General features: G+C 28.3%; 1 protein-coding gene across 2 annotated transcripts; it reads right to left on the bottom strand.

Moving 5' to 3' along the window:
• Window positions 1-5,464: 5,464 nt before the first annotated feature.
• LOC113396564 (probable protein phosphatase 2C T23F11.1) lies at window positions 5,465-12,716 on the bottom strand. Of its 2 annotated transcripts, none has more exons than XM_026634548.2 (8): window positions 12,585-12,716; window positions 11,532-11,722; window positions 11,133-11,230; window positions 10,306-10,455; window positions 9,611-9,791; window positions 8,997-9,088; window positions 8,381-8,554; window positions 5,465-5,731 (listed from the first exon to the last, which is right to left on the bottom strand). In XM_026634548.2, the coding sequence occupies exons 2-8, from the start codon at window positions 11,716-11,718 to the stop codon at window positions 5,639-5,641; spliced, it is 975 nt and encodes a 324-aa protein (XP_026490333.1). In that variant the 5' UTR covers window positions 11,719-11,722; window positions 12,585-12,716; the 3' UTR covers window positions 5,465-5,638. The 2 variants fall into 2 exon arrangements, with proteins under 2 accessions (XP_026490333.1, XP_026490335.1); XM_026634550.2 differs by lacking the exon at window positions 5,465-5,731 and adding an exon at window positions 7,525-7,903.
• Between the last annotated feature and the right edge of the window lie 2,537 nt (window positions 12,717-15,253).

Genomic DNA, 15,253 nt, shown 5'->3' with positions numbered 1-15,253 from the left:
TTTAATCTTTCAAATAATTATATAATTTAGATTCTGCTAAGGATGTTAGACCTGACAATATTTCATCTTTGTTCGTGAAATGTTGTGCAGCTTTTTTATCTTGACTATTAGTAGTCATCATTCGTTCAATAATGTATATTTCCTCTACGATGGAAACAGTCTAGAATTTTTTTAGGCTTAGAAATTGCCAATTTCCAAATAAAGCGCTCCTGGTGACATCAAAAACTTATTACTAAATCAATTTCTATTTTGCCCTGTCTCTCTAAAATATATGAATTTCTTATTTGTTCTAGCTTATATCCTATAATAAATAATGTTTTAACGCACCATAGTTTTAGGAAGAAAAGCAATTTAATTTCATAATTTACCGATAGATGTAGGAAATATAGGGAACTCTATTTACACGATCTTTAATAGTGCTTCTGCTAAAGAAGATCACTTAATATTACTTGAAAATATCAAGTCTATTGGTGTTGGTGACTCAATCTTGGACTGGATTAGATCGTTTCTAATCTGTCGCCCTCAAACGGAATCCATTAAGGGTTGTAAGTCATTTGTATGAATGTATAATTCAATCTATCAAAAGCAAAAAATCTGGAGTCCCCCAAGGTTCGCACCTGGGACCATTGTTTTACATCGATGATATTGCTCGATACATATGTCAAAGTAAATACTTGCTCTTTGCCGATGATCTCAAAATATATCGGTCAATAAAAGCAAACTCTAACGTTCAAGAAGATTTGAACAGAATTCAAAGTGAACTTAACAACATAAAACTAAACTCGAAAAAATGTTTTCATATTCGGTTCACCAAAAAAATAAAAAGTTTTTCAACTGTCTATACTATATACGGAGACTCCGTTCAGGAGGTTAGTGATATTCGAGATCTGGGGATTATTATCGACTCAAAGCTTACATTTACATCTTATATTGTAATCATAGTCAAGAAAGCAGTACAAATAGTTGGTTTTATAAAGAGAAGGATTAAAATGTTTAACAAAAAAAAATCCTACGTCTCTAAAATGTCCTAATTCGAAACCTTCTTAAGGCGGGCCCCGAGAGAGCCCCAACGTGGACCGTGGATTAAGAGGGCCTCTGTTTCTGAGGAGCCCCTTAAGCCGTACATACCAATACGTTCCATCGTGAGAGACGACCGAGCGGGCTACCTCCTAAAAATTCCGCCCTCTCACTGTGATGAGTGTCTCGTCTACGTAAATCAGCACGCCCATCCCGGGAAGGACGGGTGCTCGGGGGCAGGAGTCAGTCAAAGACATTCCACAATTTTTCGGAATGTGATGTGGAATGGCCGAGATCCGAACCCTGTGGAACGATCATTGCCCCCTCCCAGAGGATCACCCGGTCCCGGAGGTATGCTCCTAACAGCCTCCTAAGATAAGAAGGCACCCCGTGGTGTACCTCCCTTTTAGTTTCAAAGAGAAAAGCTACTAGACCGACCAGACAGCGAATATATTTTATTTTTTACTTTTATTACGTTAATTAATGTAAAAATATAATAACCGTTTTTTTAAGGAACATTATGTATATGGATGGTATTAAATGAAAATAACGTTTAAAATGTAAAACTTTATTTCAACATCATCAATATTAGTTACTGTACATACACACGAGGCTACTCCACTAAACTTGACTAGTGTTTCAAAGATATGTTATATTAACACAGACTGAAAATAAATTGCAGACTAAAATATATGAACCAAATAAGTAAACGTTTGTACGACTATACATTTTAAGCTATGATCCTAATATTTGGCATAAAACTTGCATCATGCTTGAGAAACCAGGATACTTTATTTTATGAATGCAGTTTAAATAAATTTACAAATGGTTAATACAGGAATATTAAAATCCAGTAAGAATTTGAATCTCTTGGTGCTCTATAAAGAACGTAAGATGAAATTTTGAACAAATTCATCATAAAAGATTATTATGGTTTAGCTACAGCATAATAAATAACACTTATAAATTACTGGACACTTTTCTACCAAGTTTTAACCAAAAATAATCTCAATTTTACTACAACACTTTTACGTCAAACATACGTTATTCATTCTATATAATAGTAGACCCTAAACTCCATTTTTACGTTTATTTTATTTAATACGCATGATATAATTATTAAAAACAACATTTTTTTCTTATGGCAATGTAGTTATAATATACCAATTGTGTTTATTTTATTTCTTTTAAAAACTTAAGCATAAATGTAAATAAATTATTATAGCTTTGCTTTTTTGCGGATAGTGTTCTATTATAGTCAGAAAAAAATGACAGGTTAACGCCCAATTTCTGAAAGGTTATACGTCAACGGTTCAACCAACTGCTAATTTAATCAAAATTAATTTTATAAGCACTGTTTACTAATAAAACTTTTAAAAATATTTTTTTTTTTATTAGTCAAATAAAAAAAATTGTTCAAAATAATTTCCGAATGAATGTCTGAAATTGGTGTAAATACGTTGCACTTTCTGGTGCTTTCTTAATATATAAAGTAACACAAGAATAGTCACGTTTGTGTTTTATTGAGTCAAATAATGACAGGTCTTATACAAATATATTTTATGTCAATCGTTTGTGGAATCAAATGTCTAATATTAATAATAATAAAATACGTGAAAATTGATATTTAGTTTTAGTACGGATCAAAAAAAAAAATTTTGTGGAAATCAGAATTCTAAAAGGTAGCCTTTATTTCGACTATGCATGACACTAGTCAAATTATATACTGAATATCTGACAATAATAGTTGATCGGCAATTACATATCCCTTTCAAAAAATGGGTATACAGAATAAGTATATTAAAAATCGGATAAATAAAAATAAATGTTATATTAGTTAACTTAAATGAACCAACTTTAAATTAGTATAAATAAAATAAACTATTTTTTTTTCTTAATTTACTTAGTCACTAATGAATTGTAAAAAAAAACTTATAGCAACTAAATCATAAATGTATTTCAATCACTTCCTTTAATCAAATATTACTTTGGTGATGTAATCTCTACCTTAGGTCAGCGGTTATTGAGTTAATTTTTAAAAGTCCAGATATAAAAGTCTACTAAAATCGTTGTATTTGAGGTAAGCAGTACAGCGGGTTTAGACAAATCCATCCATCCATTCATTTTCAAAGCTATTTTTATTTTTTTATCATTTATTTGATCACAAAGCATTTAATTTTGATGTTTTTTTTTCAAATGAATTTCATCAACCTATGCCCGTATATATCTAAAATCTTGTCTATGCCCGCTGATATCAAGACTATCATCAAAATTTGACACTCGTTAGGAAATAAACTAAACAATTTATAACATATAAACTATTGCTACTGGAAATTTGGCAGTTCACTGTAAAATCTTGACACAAAATCCAATTAAATTTTTGAATGCCAATAGAAGACATGATGAACTTAATCCAACATTAGGAGTGATTATTTAGCGTTTAACTGTGCAAACAGACTTGCGCAAATCGATTACTTTGTGCAGTCGTTATACTTATACCATAATATTATTTGATGTAAAATTTTAAATATCAGTAGTAGGGATGATGAACTTAATCCAACATTAGGTGTGCCCCTGTAGCGCCTAACTGTGCAAACACGTTTGCACAAATCGATAGGCATGTGCAGTTGTTATACCATAACATTTACTCAGAATTATTTTTAGGTATAGCAGGTTATAAGACAATCAACCTAACTTTAGTGGGTTATAACTATATATAATGTACTTAATAAATATATTCCACATTTAAAAAAAAATAACAAATTATAATAAAGATAACACAGTACACGCTCTATTTGCTCATCAATATATACAGAAATAATCAATAACTTTAAAATTATATATAACAAAACATACATTAAATATTATATTAAAAAAACATATTATATTGAAAACAATGACGTCAAATAATAGAAATATAGTCGAATAATAATAAAAATAACTTTCAACGAGATACACAATATTTTTGTACATCTTTCTATAATAGAATTACAACAAATAAAAGAATTAATCAAATTAGTAAAAAATAGATACAAGTTAACTATTTATTATCTATTCCCCATAAAAAGAAAATCAAATTAATACTCAATTAAAAAAAAAATCATAACAACATCTATATAATATCAAATAATACATAACTAAATTAATAAAAAGAAATGGCACTACATTGCATAAAACTCGAATTGATTTTAAAAACTAGATTACGATGGCCTCTTGTTATATCACAAACACTAAATATTCAAAATGTAATGTTTCTTACTTATTAAACTACCAGCCTACTATTTACGTATTATAGTTTATTTTTTTTAAATTGATATTTTAATTACTCTTTCATGGTTGGTAGGATTTATTTCAATTATATGTATGTATAATTTCTGTAAAAATATTCATTATGTTAAACATAAGTGATAGTCGTGTATTTTATTGACATTGAAGTATCAGGCTGTATATACCCAAAGCGGGCTTTCTATCGTCATAACAAGATTTGAAAATTATTCCACAACTCTGATTCAATGAAGGTTGCTTTATGTATTAACAAAGCTGTTCACAAATGCTATTGCACTTCAACTCCCTAATAAGCCATGAAATAGTAACTGATATCAATAAAAAAAAATGGCAACACATAAATGGTAAAAAATAACATAACTTATTTTATTCATGTAACATTATTAATTAAATGCATTTTTTTTTTGTTATGGCGCGTATACTAGTAATGCAAATTTTCAAAGATATTTAAATTTGATAAAAATTAAAATTCGATGATGTCACACTGATAGCGTGTGTATTAATTTCCTTCTTGGAAAAGGCAATGTTATTGTGCAATAAGGATAATTATTTTTTGCAAATAATATGGACGGATCCTACAAAAAATGTTGTTTTACAACATTCTATATCAATTCCAATATATAAAATTATACGAAGCAAGCCTTTTTTTCTTCTAGATTTAAAACTACAATAATATTTATAAAGATATAACTTGTTAATATTATAATTTAAACATTTTTAAACCATATAAACTCAAAACATCCAATAATAACTAAAAGTTTAATAAAAATAAATTTTACTCTGCTCCATTTTTCAAAACATTATTATTTTTAAATCATATACAAAAAGCTATATAAAATTTTACAGAAAATAAAAACATAATAAATATCGAGGACATTAAAAATATCACCGCCTATTATGATTTTTGAATATGGAATATTGTTTTTTTTTTATTGATAAGCCATCTTGAAAAATACTGACAAAGAAAGAAAAAAATAGCTTCTAATTAAATGATTTATACGATTTTTTATTCTATAATGTGCATATTAGCTAAAATTTGTTTCGATGTAACGTCAATATAAAGCAATTTCTTATATGCGTTAATATAATTACAATAGAACATAATTAGGTACAATTCTAAATTAAAATTTAACTAATTTCAAATTTTAATAAACCCCTATTTTCCCGCCATTTTTGTTTGGTTGACAGTTTGGTTTTCCTTATAACTCCTTGATACCTAACTTGTTTTATTAGATAGTATACTAATAAGGAATAATAAATTGTATACGAAGCTCCTTATAATAAACACCCAGTCTAAAGACTATTTACAAACGTTTATTATATATCCTAAAACTCCTCATTTTAAATCTTCCTCTTCCTCGACGTAAAGCAAATCCTCCATTTTAGTCATAAATTTGTTATTTAACACCTGTTCTTCTGGCAAAGGTTTCTGGAATATATAAAATAATACATTTTTAGTAATCTCGATATAAACATTCAAAATACGTCTAAAGCATTTGGTGCAAGCCCATCTGGACCAGTAGCACCTATCACATTTTCTACCGCCAAACAGAACTACTTAGTATTATTGTGGTCTTGTTTGAAGAGTGACTGAGCCTGTATTACCAAAGTCACAAGGGATATAACTAATAACTTCATTAAGATCCTTAAAATTTACATGATAAATTCAAAATAAAACATACAAATAAGTGCATGTAATGCCAAAAATATAGTTTTTTTCTAGTGTTGTAGGAAGGCGAACGGACAAATGGCCCACCCAAGTGGTCGCCTACCGTCTACCGCCCATAAACATTGGCGCTTTAAAAAATATTACCCATTCTTACGTCGCCATTGCGCCATCAAGATCGTCTAGTAAAACTAGACAAATCCAGTTGGAATATTGACAATATCTAATTTTATATCCTAATAAAGCAAAAATAACGTATGCTGGTCGTTTGAAGCTGGTAATTTATTATAGAATATTCCTCGTATTCAAAAAAAGATTGTTACGGGACGACTAGGTTATTAGCATTCCGTAACATCTTATTTTGGACTTGATATTCCTACTTAGAAAATGAAATGTCGTAACGACGACAGAATCTTATAAATTGGAACATAAACATATGTTTGATGTATATTAAAATAACACAAATAGGAAAGAAAGTTATAAAAATCGATAAATGTTTGTAAAACAAGGTCATGTACGCGAGACACCGAAGAAATTTACATACTTTCAAGTTCATGCAGTGCTACACTTAAAGCAATAAATTCTCACTTCTCATGTTTGATAAAAAATCTACTTACCGTAGCTGCTTTTCATGTCGGTATTATTACTTGCATAAATTATTTACAGCATGCAATGTGTATATAAACTTAGAATAGCTATGAAAAAAATTAAAATACAAAAACAATTTTATCATTAATTTTATTTGTAGAATGATATATATTTTTAATGCCTCATTTTGAAGATTCCTGTTGCTAATTTAAAAATGTAGACGATTTATTAATTGAACTAAATTACTACAAGTGTTCAAATTATCCGCAAGTACCACAAAGAAAAAGACATAATTATTAAGGAATATTTATTAAAACAATGTGAATATATCAGACAAAATAATTATGAAACGTTATCAAAATGTCAAAGCAAACAAAATTTAAACTAAACTTACTTGTATACAAAAATGTGTAAAAAAATCATGATTGTTACTTATATAACTTTTGGCTTATCAATGCATAGTACTGTCCTTTGTACTAACAATAAATACTTCTTATACTTTTATAAAAATTACAATAAACATTTCTGTTTAATTCAATATTAGACTTAATAATTTGTACACAACGATATTATGTTATATTATCTGCGAATGTATCTTTAATATAAGGCCGTAAAGTAAATAAAAGGTGTCTTTTTTTTTATTTTCTTTAAAATTAAGCGATAATTAGTAACACAATCAAATTCTAATAAAATGTAACATGCAATAAAAGAAATTATTAAAATAATAATAAACGTGCACGGCAGTGGTAGGAGGTCAAGTTCTGAAATATTGCAAAAACGTAAAACATGCATGACATACTATAAGCGAAACACACATTATTATACATTACAAAATAGGATTTAGTCAACTTACATGCAATTCGTTCAAAAATATGCAAATGGTTTTTATTAAGTTACTTTTTTTCATTACTCAGAAAATATTTTCGAGAAAGTTTTCATTTTTATAATTTAAATTTTTGTCATATCGTATTTATTGTCACAAAAATCTCTTAAAATTTATACATTATAAAAACATCTAAACTTTTAATTCATAACCTATTTATTGAGGTTTTTCTTATGAATTTAATCATAGCATTTAGTATATTTTAATGAAACACATACACTATTTGGTATCAAAACATAAGAAAACTTCGTCATAATCTTGGCTGTCGTTAAAAAATATATTATATATGCATTCAATTTAAGAATACTGATGTATGAACGTATTTAACAATTTCATTACTTTATAACGAAGTTTTCAGATTAAAGCTTGTGCTGGTGTAATTAGAAAGAAAATTATGAAAACCGTCTCGGAGGCATCGTCCAATACTGGTTCGGACGTGAGTTATCGAGACATTGGAATGGTGACTGTGAAAAAAGAAAATTACTTAAGATACAGATACCGTACATTTATTTAACTAAAAACAAAAATATGTAGAACGATCATTTTTATGAGTATGTGATTTAATGTATATACATTGTAAAATAAAATGAATATAAAAAACGTTTTACCCTAAACTTATATCTTATTTGAGATCATTGAAAGTTTTTAATTGAAAGTTTTTAAAATGATTGAGCCTGGCCTTGTCAATAAAACGATAAAACATATGCATAAATAAACACACCACCGACACACAACATGCAAACATGCACATAAATGTTAATAAAATATAACAGAAAACAACGACAACTTCAAACATACAAACTTACCATTGTTCATTTTTTCAATTAAAAATAGTTTCTAAACCTTTAATGCCGTTTATATTTCTATGAACGGTCCAAGTTACTTTATGTTACATTATATATCAATTTTATATCATAGCGTTAATATTTAAATCAACTTACCACCATATCAGCTCTCGGGAATGGAGACAGGCATACAATCAGAACCGTCATGTTGTCACATCCTAGACCTCCAGTCGCGCAGTTGGGAGCCAAACATACTTGCATCAGAGCCTCACAGACGGCAGCGGGTTCCCATCCACTTAACAACCTCACACGACAGAATGATAAAACTTCCTAGAATAATATGACATCATCAGAATTATAAAAAGAAAGAAAAGATTTTTTTTAAAAAAAAAAGGACGTTTTTAATTGAAACGTCAGTCGAACCGAAGTCTGATCGACATGAGCATTTAGGGACAATACTAGCTTTACTAAAAAATACCTACGATATTGTTTATCCGTGAAATTACCTCATAGTTCCTGAGATAAAATATATTTTTATATTCAATGAATATATGCCTCATTGATCAACTAACTAGCTTGCACGATTGCAAATTTCGAATTTACGAGATAACCATCTTTGGGACTAGTAAAGTAAGGAAATTAGGCATGACCCGGTATTCAAGAAAGTTATGAACACTAGTATTGAAAATTATTCTGAAATTTAAAATGATCAAGAAAACATTATGATAGTAGAATATATAATATATTAAAATATAGACACACATTTACATACCTCATTGGACAACACTTCCCAAATACCATCGCATGCAATCACAATAAATTCCCAGTCATCATTGAGTTGCCTCACTTGAACATCTGGATATGCTATAAGTTAAAAAAGATTTAAGTTACAAAAGGAGTACACGTAATGATTTGAAACACATAATATAAAATAGTTATACATTGACACTACTCATAGCACAGTTAAAATATATAGATACACGCTATATTATAAGCTTAACACGATTATTTGATTCAAAATATGCATATTTATTTGTTTTAATATAATTAAAAACTTGACACTGAAATTATAGATTGGATGAAGTTGAAACTTGAAGAGTTGTAGTGCCCTAATCAACACCAAACATCCTCTTTCTCTACTTTATGTAGGAAAAGAAACTAAGTAACTCCACATAAAGAAACACCCTATAATGTAAGCCGTAATAGTCAGATAGGTATGGATTATAAAAATATTCAAATCATTATTTTGTGCTATATATTAAAGCAATTTGACTATAAAAAAAATATATTCGTAATTCACCTTAACAAAGTCGACGTGATAGTATAGCAACCAGCCACTGTTAACAATACCACAATAATAATCTGTAGCAAAGATTTACAACTAACCTGTAACTATTTGATCCCGGGGTGACATGCGGTAATTACGCTTAAAAATGTAATCGCCCAATGCACGAGAGAGGGCTAGATTTCCATTCACACGATTCAACTGTACCCAGCCCCCGCCTGCTGTTATTCTGCGAAGTTCCTCTTTATGATATGGTTTATGATCATATGACAGGACCTCGACCTACAATAACATAAAATAATAAAACATAAATACTCATCATAAAATTAAATATGTAAATTAACAAGACATAATAAATAAAAATTAAAAAATGACTGTCATATTGAAGAAATTTATGCAGAAATTAAATTTTCAGATATAAATAGAAAATTATAGAAAAGAATACAAGTAATCTTGAACTTGGTATTTGCACATCTGCACCGTTAATTATTTTTATTATCTTATCACTGATTGCTGTATAACAATTTATGCTATACTCATACCAATACTAATATTTCATTTTTAATTCTTCATTAAGCAATATATGCATATAAAAAACTTTAATATGTACAAAAATAACAGCAACATTATAGTTTGGATATTCCTTGTGATGATAAAATATTGACACATTTATAATTCTTTATCAACACTTTTAAGTTTTCAGATGCTATTAGACAAAATGTAATAGACATTTTAACACACAAGATAGCTTATAGGCCAATTACTTATATTATAAACACTAATGAATATCACTTACCGCACCCCTGACACTGGCTATAGCTCGGGAGTCGCCAACATTAGCACAATACAGTGTGTTATCTTTTATAAGCACCGCCACGGCTGTGCTACCTGCTACCTTCTCTTGCATGTTCTCTTCCAGCATTGCCTGATCTAGGTCAAGAAAACCCTAAAAACATAACCATATATACTGATTTCATTGATTCATATGTAATTGTAATTCCATTAAATACCATTTATTCCTGTCCACTGCAGCCTGTCTAGATTGTCTACTTATAATTAAATCTCTTGATAATAACAAGGTACTTACTTATGAAGTTAATTAAAAATAAATAAAGAAGGTAATTCAGTAACTCCAAGACAAATATAATAAACAAAAATTGTCTATCCGTTTTGGTTGGTAATTTTTACTTTCATTTTAATGACACAAGAAATTCTAAGCTAGAAAATGAATTAACTCTACTGAGTTAAATCTTGCAACTGTCAAGTGCAAAAGATCTAATCTGATCTGATCTGATCTTTGAACCAGTTTCACCCAAATTATATATGTCACACATTTTTGGTTAAGGTGAAATCAAATATACTAAACTTGATGCATTTTAGTAGATGCATAAAATGTAATATTGATGGGGTGAATATATTTTTATACAAAGTTTTCTGATGAATTACATCTTTGATACCATCAATAAGTGCATCAGTAAGTAGACGAAAGTATGATTTATTAATTTAACTATATTTTACTTAATTTATAGAAATTAAAACTACTCATCATTGTGGAATACTATAAAGTTAATTATCACACAATTTGATATTGATCAAAATGACAATTATTAATATTCTAATAACCTGTTTCATTGCTTCCTCAATATTTCCAAGGTGATATTCAGGTCTTGCCATTATGAATTTGTGTAGATGTTTCCCTGCATATTCAGCTATGTTTGACCCTGAAATTATAATATTTATCTGATTACGAGCTCTGCTTATGTAAATATATGTATTGTAAGACAATAAATTATGTGCATATCTCTTAATTTTAATGTAAACAGTATTGTAGTATTATTGCATGGTTATTTTAAACTTTTTAAATATAATAACTGTTCAATTCAATAATTACTTATTGCTTATAAGCTTGTATGATACTTTTTTTAAATAATGTAATCTTAAATAGTCACTATTTCTACAGGTTTTCAATAATACTATTACTATTATTATTAAGCTTTAAGATTAAAAATAGTTCATATATACCTCCATGGCCATCATAAACTGCAAAGTATGCTGTACCAGGGTCATCAGGCAGTGATAATATCTGTGTGTGTGAGTCATCCATTGATACACGCCATCCTTGCATACATGAGGACCCCACAAGATATCTGGAGTCCTGGCATGTTGATGACTGCTTCTCTGTCACGGGCTCAGAGAGGGTTTGCCCCATAACTCTATTGAGGCAATAATTAATCATTATTTAAACAATATAATAAGTTATGAATGTTTCTTTTAAGACTTGATATTTATTTGACTAGCTTGGTATATATTTCATGATTTTAATCAACTGAGGTTGATATTATAGATGCACAACATTATCACAATAGTGCAAGGCAAAATCGCAAATAGATAAACTCCATTTTATTCATTATAATGAATATGGGGATTTTCATTTTGAAATCAGTATAAATTAGTGTTGCTGACACACACACATACAAAACTTTCATATGTTCATGATTTAGGTACAAATGTAAAGAGGATGTATGTATTGATTTCTTTCACTGAACACAACTTGTATAAAAGTAAATAATAATTACAATATTTTAGATCAACTAAATTTTAATATCACTAATACATTTTAAAACATAACTAAGCTATAATTTAAAGTTATATTAATTTACCTTGATTAGTTAAGGATACTTCTATAACAAGTATGAGTATTAAAATGAAGATAACTTGTCTTTGAGTGCAAATCTAATAGCACAATTAAAAAATGACTTATATTACAGAAAGCCGGTCATACTTTCTATGAAATAGAACACCTAACTAAGCCTTCAATTGTCATACATGACTAAGATCTGATGTCACTAATGCATAAGACATTAATACGTCTTCTCTGGAAGATCACTATTGAATTTAATTTAAATAAAAGTATGTTTAACTATTTCAGACAAGTATATAATAAGATAGCAGACTACTTACTGATAATACAGAAATAACAAAACACAAGATAATAATTGCAATATATATTTAAAAATATAAATATGTTACACATTTTCCTAACAACTCGACTAAATTATAGATAACTATACTTACAATGTTTTTAAAACTGTAACTAAAACACTAATTTGGTCGTGATTTGTTATTTAATACTGTACAAATTCTGAAAAATAAGTATCGTAAAGTGCGTAGGTAAATATCAACTAATGTGTCTATGATGCAGAAACGTCAGAAATAATGAATTAAAAACATATGATCATAGACAACTTTTATAACCTTTAGATTGTACCTATTAACCCTAGTTACACCTTATTTAAAATAAAACAACAGCTATTTGCAGATCCATTGTATTTAAAAAAAAAATTATACAAATAGCTAATGACAGATATTAATAACTTCAATGTAAAAGTAAAATGGCCAACCTTAATATTCTTGATGCTGCAAACATAATTAATATTTTCAAAATAAGAAGTAGATACCCTATAAATTGATTTATGCTTTAATTAACAAACTATTGTAACCAGAAATATAAAGTCAACAACATTAAAAACTAACTACTAAAATTTCATTGATAACGACAAGCCCTTTTTTTAATTTTTGTCAATGTAATTTTGTCGTATGCTAGTCATATTAGTATTTAATATTATATTTTATGTATTAAAAACTTTTTGTTTTAAGTGTCTGTCTAAAATGATTTTGCGTTAGCATTATTGGATAAATATTTTTATTAATGACGTATTTCCTCAAACTAATGATTTTGTTCTGCAAAATAGAAATATGGCCTCAAACTTAACTACCATGAGGTGACATTAATTATAATTTAATTCTAAGGACTTCGGTCATTGAATACATTGTCAGTTTAATTTATTTTTAATAAAATTTGATTATTAACCAACTGTAGGTTATAATTGTTAAATAATATGTTGTAATAATAATTATATAGCTAGGTATTCGGTAGGTTTCCTAAACCAAAATCGGATACTTATTACGTACAATTTATGGAAAAATGAAAGAGCGAAAAAGCTGCACCAAATAAAAACAAATGTTGCCAATATTGATAACGTATTTATGTGTAGTATAAAAAGAAAACTGAATTAGAAGACTGTTTTAAAATTTTTAGATGCAATAGGTACCCAACTGATATCACCATTAAATGCAGACATATTATCAATAAAAATGTAAAATTAAATTTTCATTTAATCCAGTCACTGCATTAAATGTTATAAAAGTATTTAATGCCGATAATATTGTAAAATCTAGCGACCTATGGTATATTACGGTAAATCTAAATATCATAATAATTATAACAATATACAGCTTTATTTAAAAATGACTGGGGTCTGGACGCGTGTTAAATTCCTCACAATTTATTGGAATGTTGTTAAGTTGTACCATTATTTAAAACTGGTACCAATAAAAGTGAACACTTTGAACCATCTACTTCGGTATGAATGCCATTTTTCCTGCTTGGCTGAGATGGTTAAAATACTAACCAAATAATTTGTGCACAAGCCCGGGCAAAACTATTTTTGGTGATGATAATCGTGAGGAAAACTGTCACATTGTCGCAGCGTGGTGAAATAAGCTCTAGACCATCTCATATAGACATTTACTAGTTGTTTACTTTTTATTATATTTAAGTATATAAGATTAAGGTCTTTGCCTAATTAGAAGTAAATGTTTTAATTTTTCCTATATTATACTAAGGTTGTTAGTTCTGGTTGTTATTTAAATCGATCACCGCCTAACGCAAAATAAACAAGAATTGCCTCAGCCTTTAATATGATGTCATAATTTATCGATTGAAATCAGCATAATTTTTGCTGTGTATTTTCATTGCGTTCATTACATAAGCAACTTTGCCTACGATTTTGTTTTTATTATCTTTAATAACGTATGTCGACATCATTATGTGGTTCGTCCATAATATTTATGTATGTACGCAATAAGATAAACGAATTTCTCTAAAACTTGTGGCGTACATACTCGTACCTACTGTTAACACTAGGAACAGGCATAAACTTACTCGATTACAGAGTTTTAGTAAATCTTTTATACGTTTATACAACAGGGTCCAAAAAAACATTCAAAAATATACAATTGTAGAATTTAATAGATTCGTTAAAGAACGTTCGTTTGCTAAGGAATATTAAAATACTATTTACTTTTTTCTTGATTGTTCACCTTGGGAAGAAGATGATAGCTCCATGCTAATAACGAAAATAAAATTTTATTTGTATATGAAAACTAAAATAGTAATATATTACATTAAAAAAGGTCTCGCTGAGTTCTATCACCGGTACTTCTTAGGTCCGAGGTGTATATTTCCGAACGGTGATATATTTTTGAAGATAAATAAACACGTGAAACGCTTCTAGATTGAATAAAGACTTTGGCATTAACTTTTTCTAAACTACTAATAATGGTTTACATTAGTTTTTCACGATGTATTTCGTCAAAATTCCTTTTGAGGTGCTGACCATATCACTACCATAGTAAATAATAATTTATTTATTGATATAAAATCAATACTTTTATGTAGTATCATTATTAATACATTAATTTTCTACAAATTCTTATACAGGCCATACAGAAAAGTCTGTAAAAATATTAAGTACAACATTTAAAAAGACTTATTTGTTGTTAAAAAAAAAAAACAAAAATTGTTTTATAAAAAGACAGCACTTATTACGAAAAAATTAAACCGACATTATTTTCCGAATCTTGCATGGCCAGATAACCGATATCCAAAAGTAATTTGAACA

This window comes from Vanessa tameamea, chromosome 22 (assembly GCF_037043105.1).
Source record: "Vanessa tameamea isolate UH-Manoa-2023 chromosome 22, ilVanTame1 primary haplotype, whole genome shotgun sequence".
Lineage (NCBI taxonomy): Eukaryota > Metazoa > Arthropoda > Insecta > Lepidoptera > Nymphalidae > Vanessa > Vanessa tameamea.
This window is presented reverse-complemented; position numbering and strand designations above follow the sequence as displayed.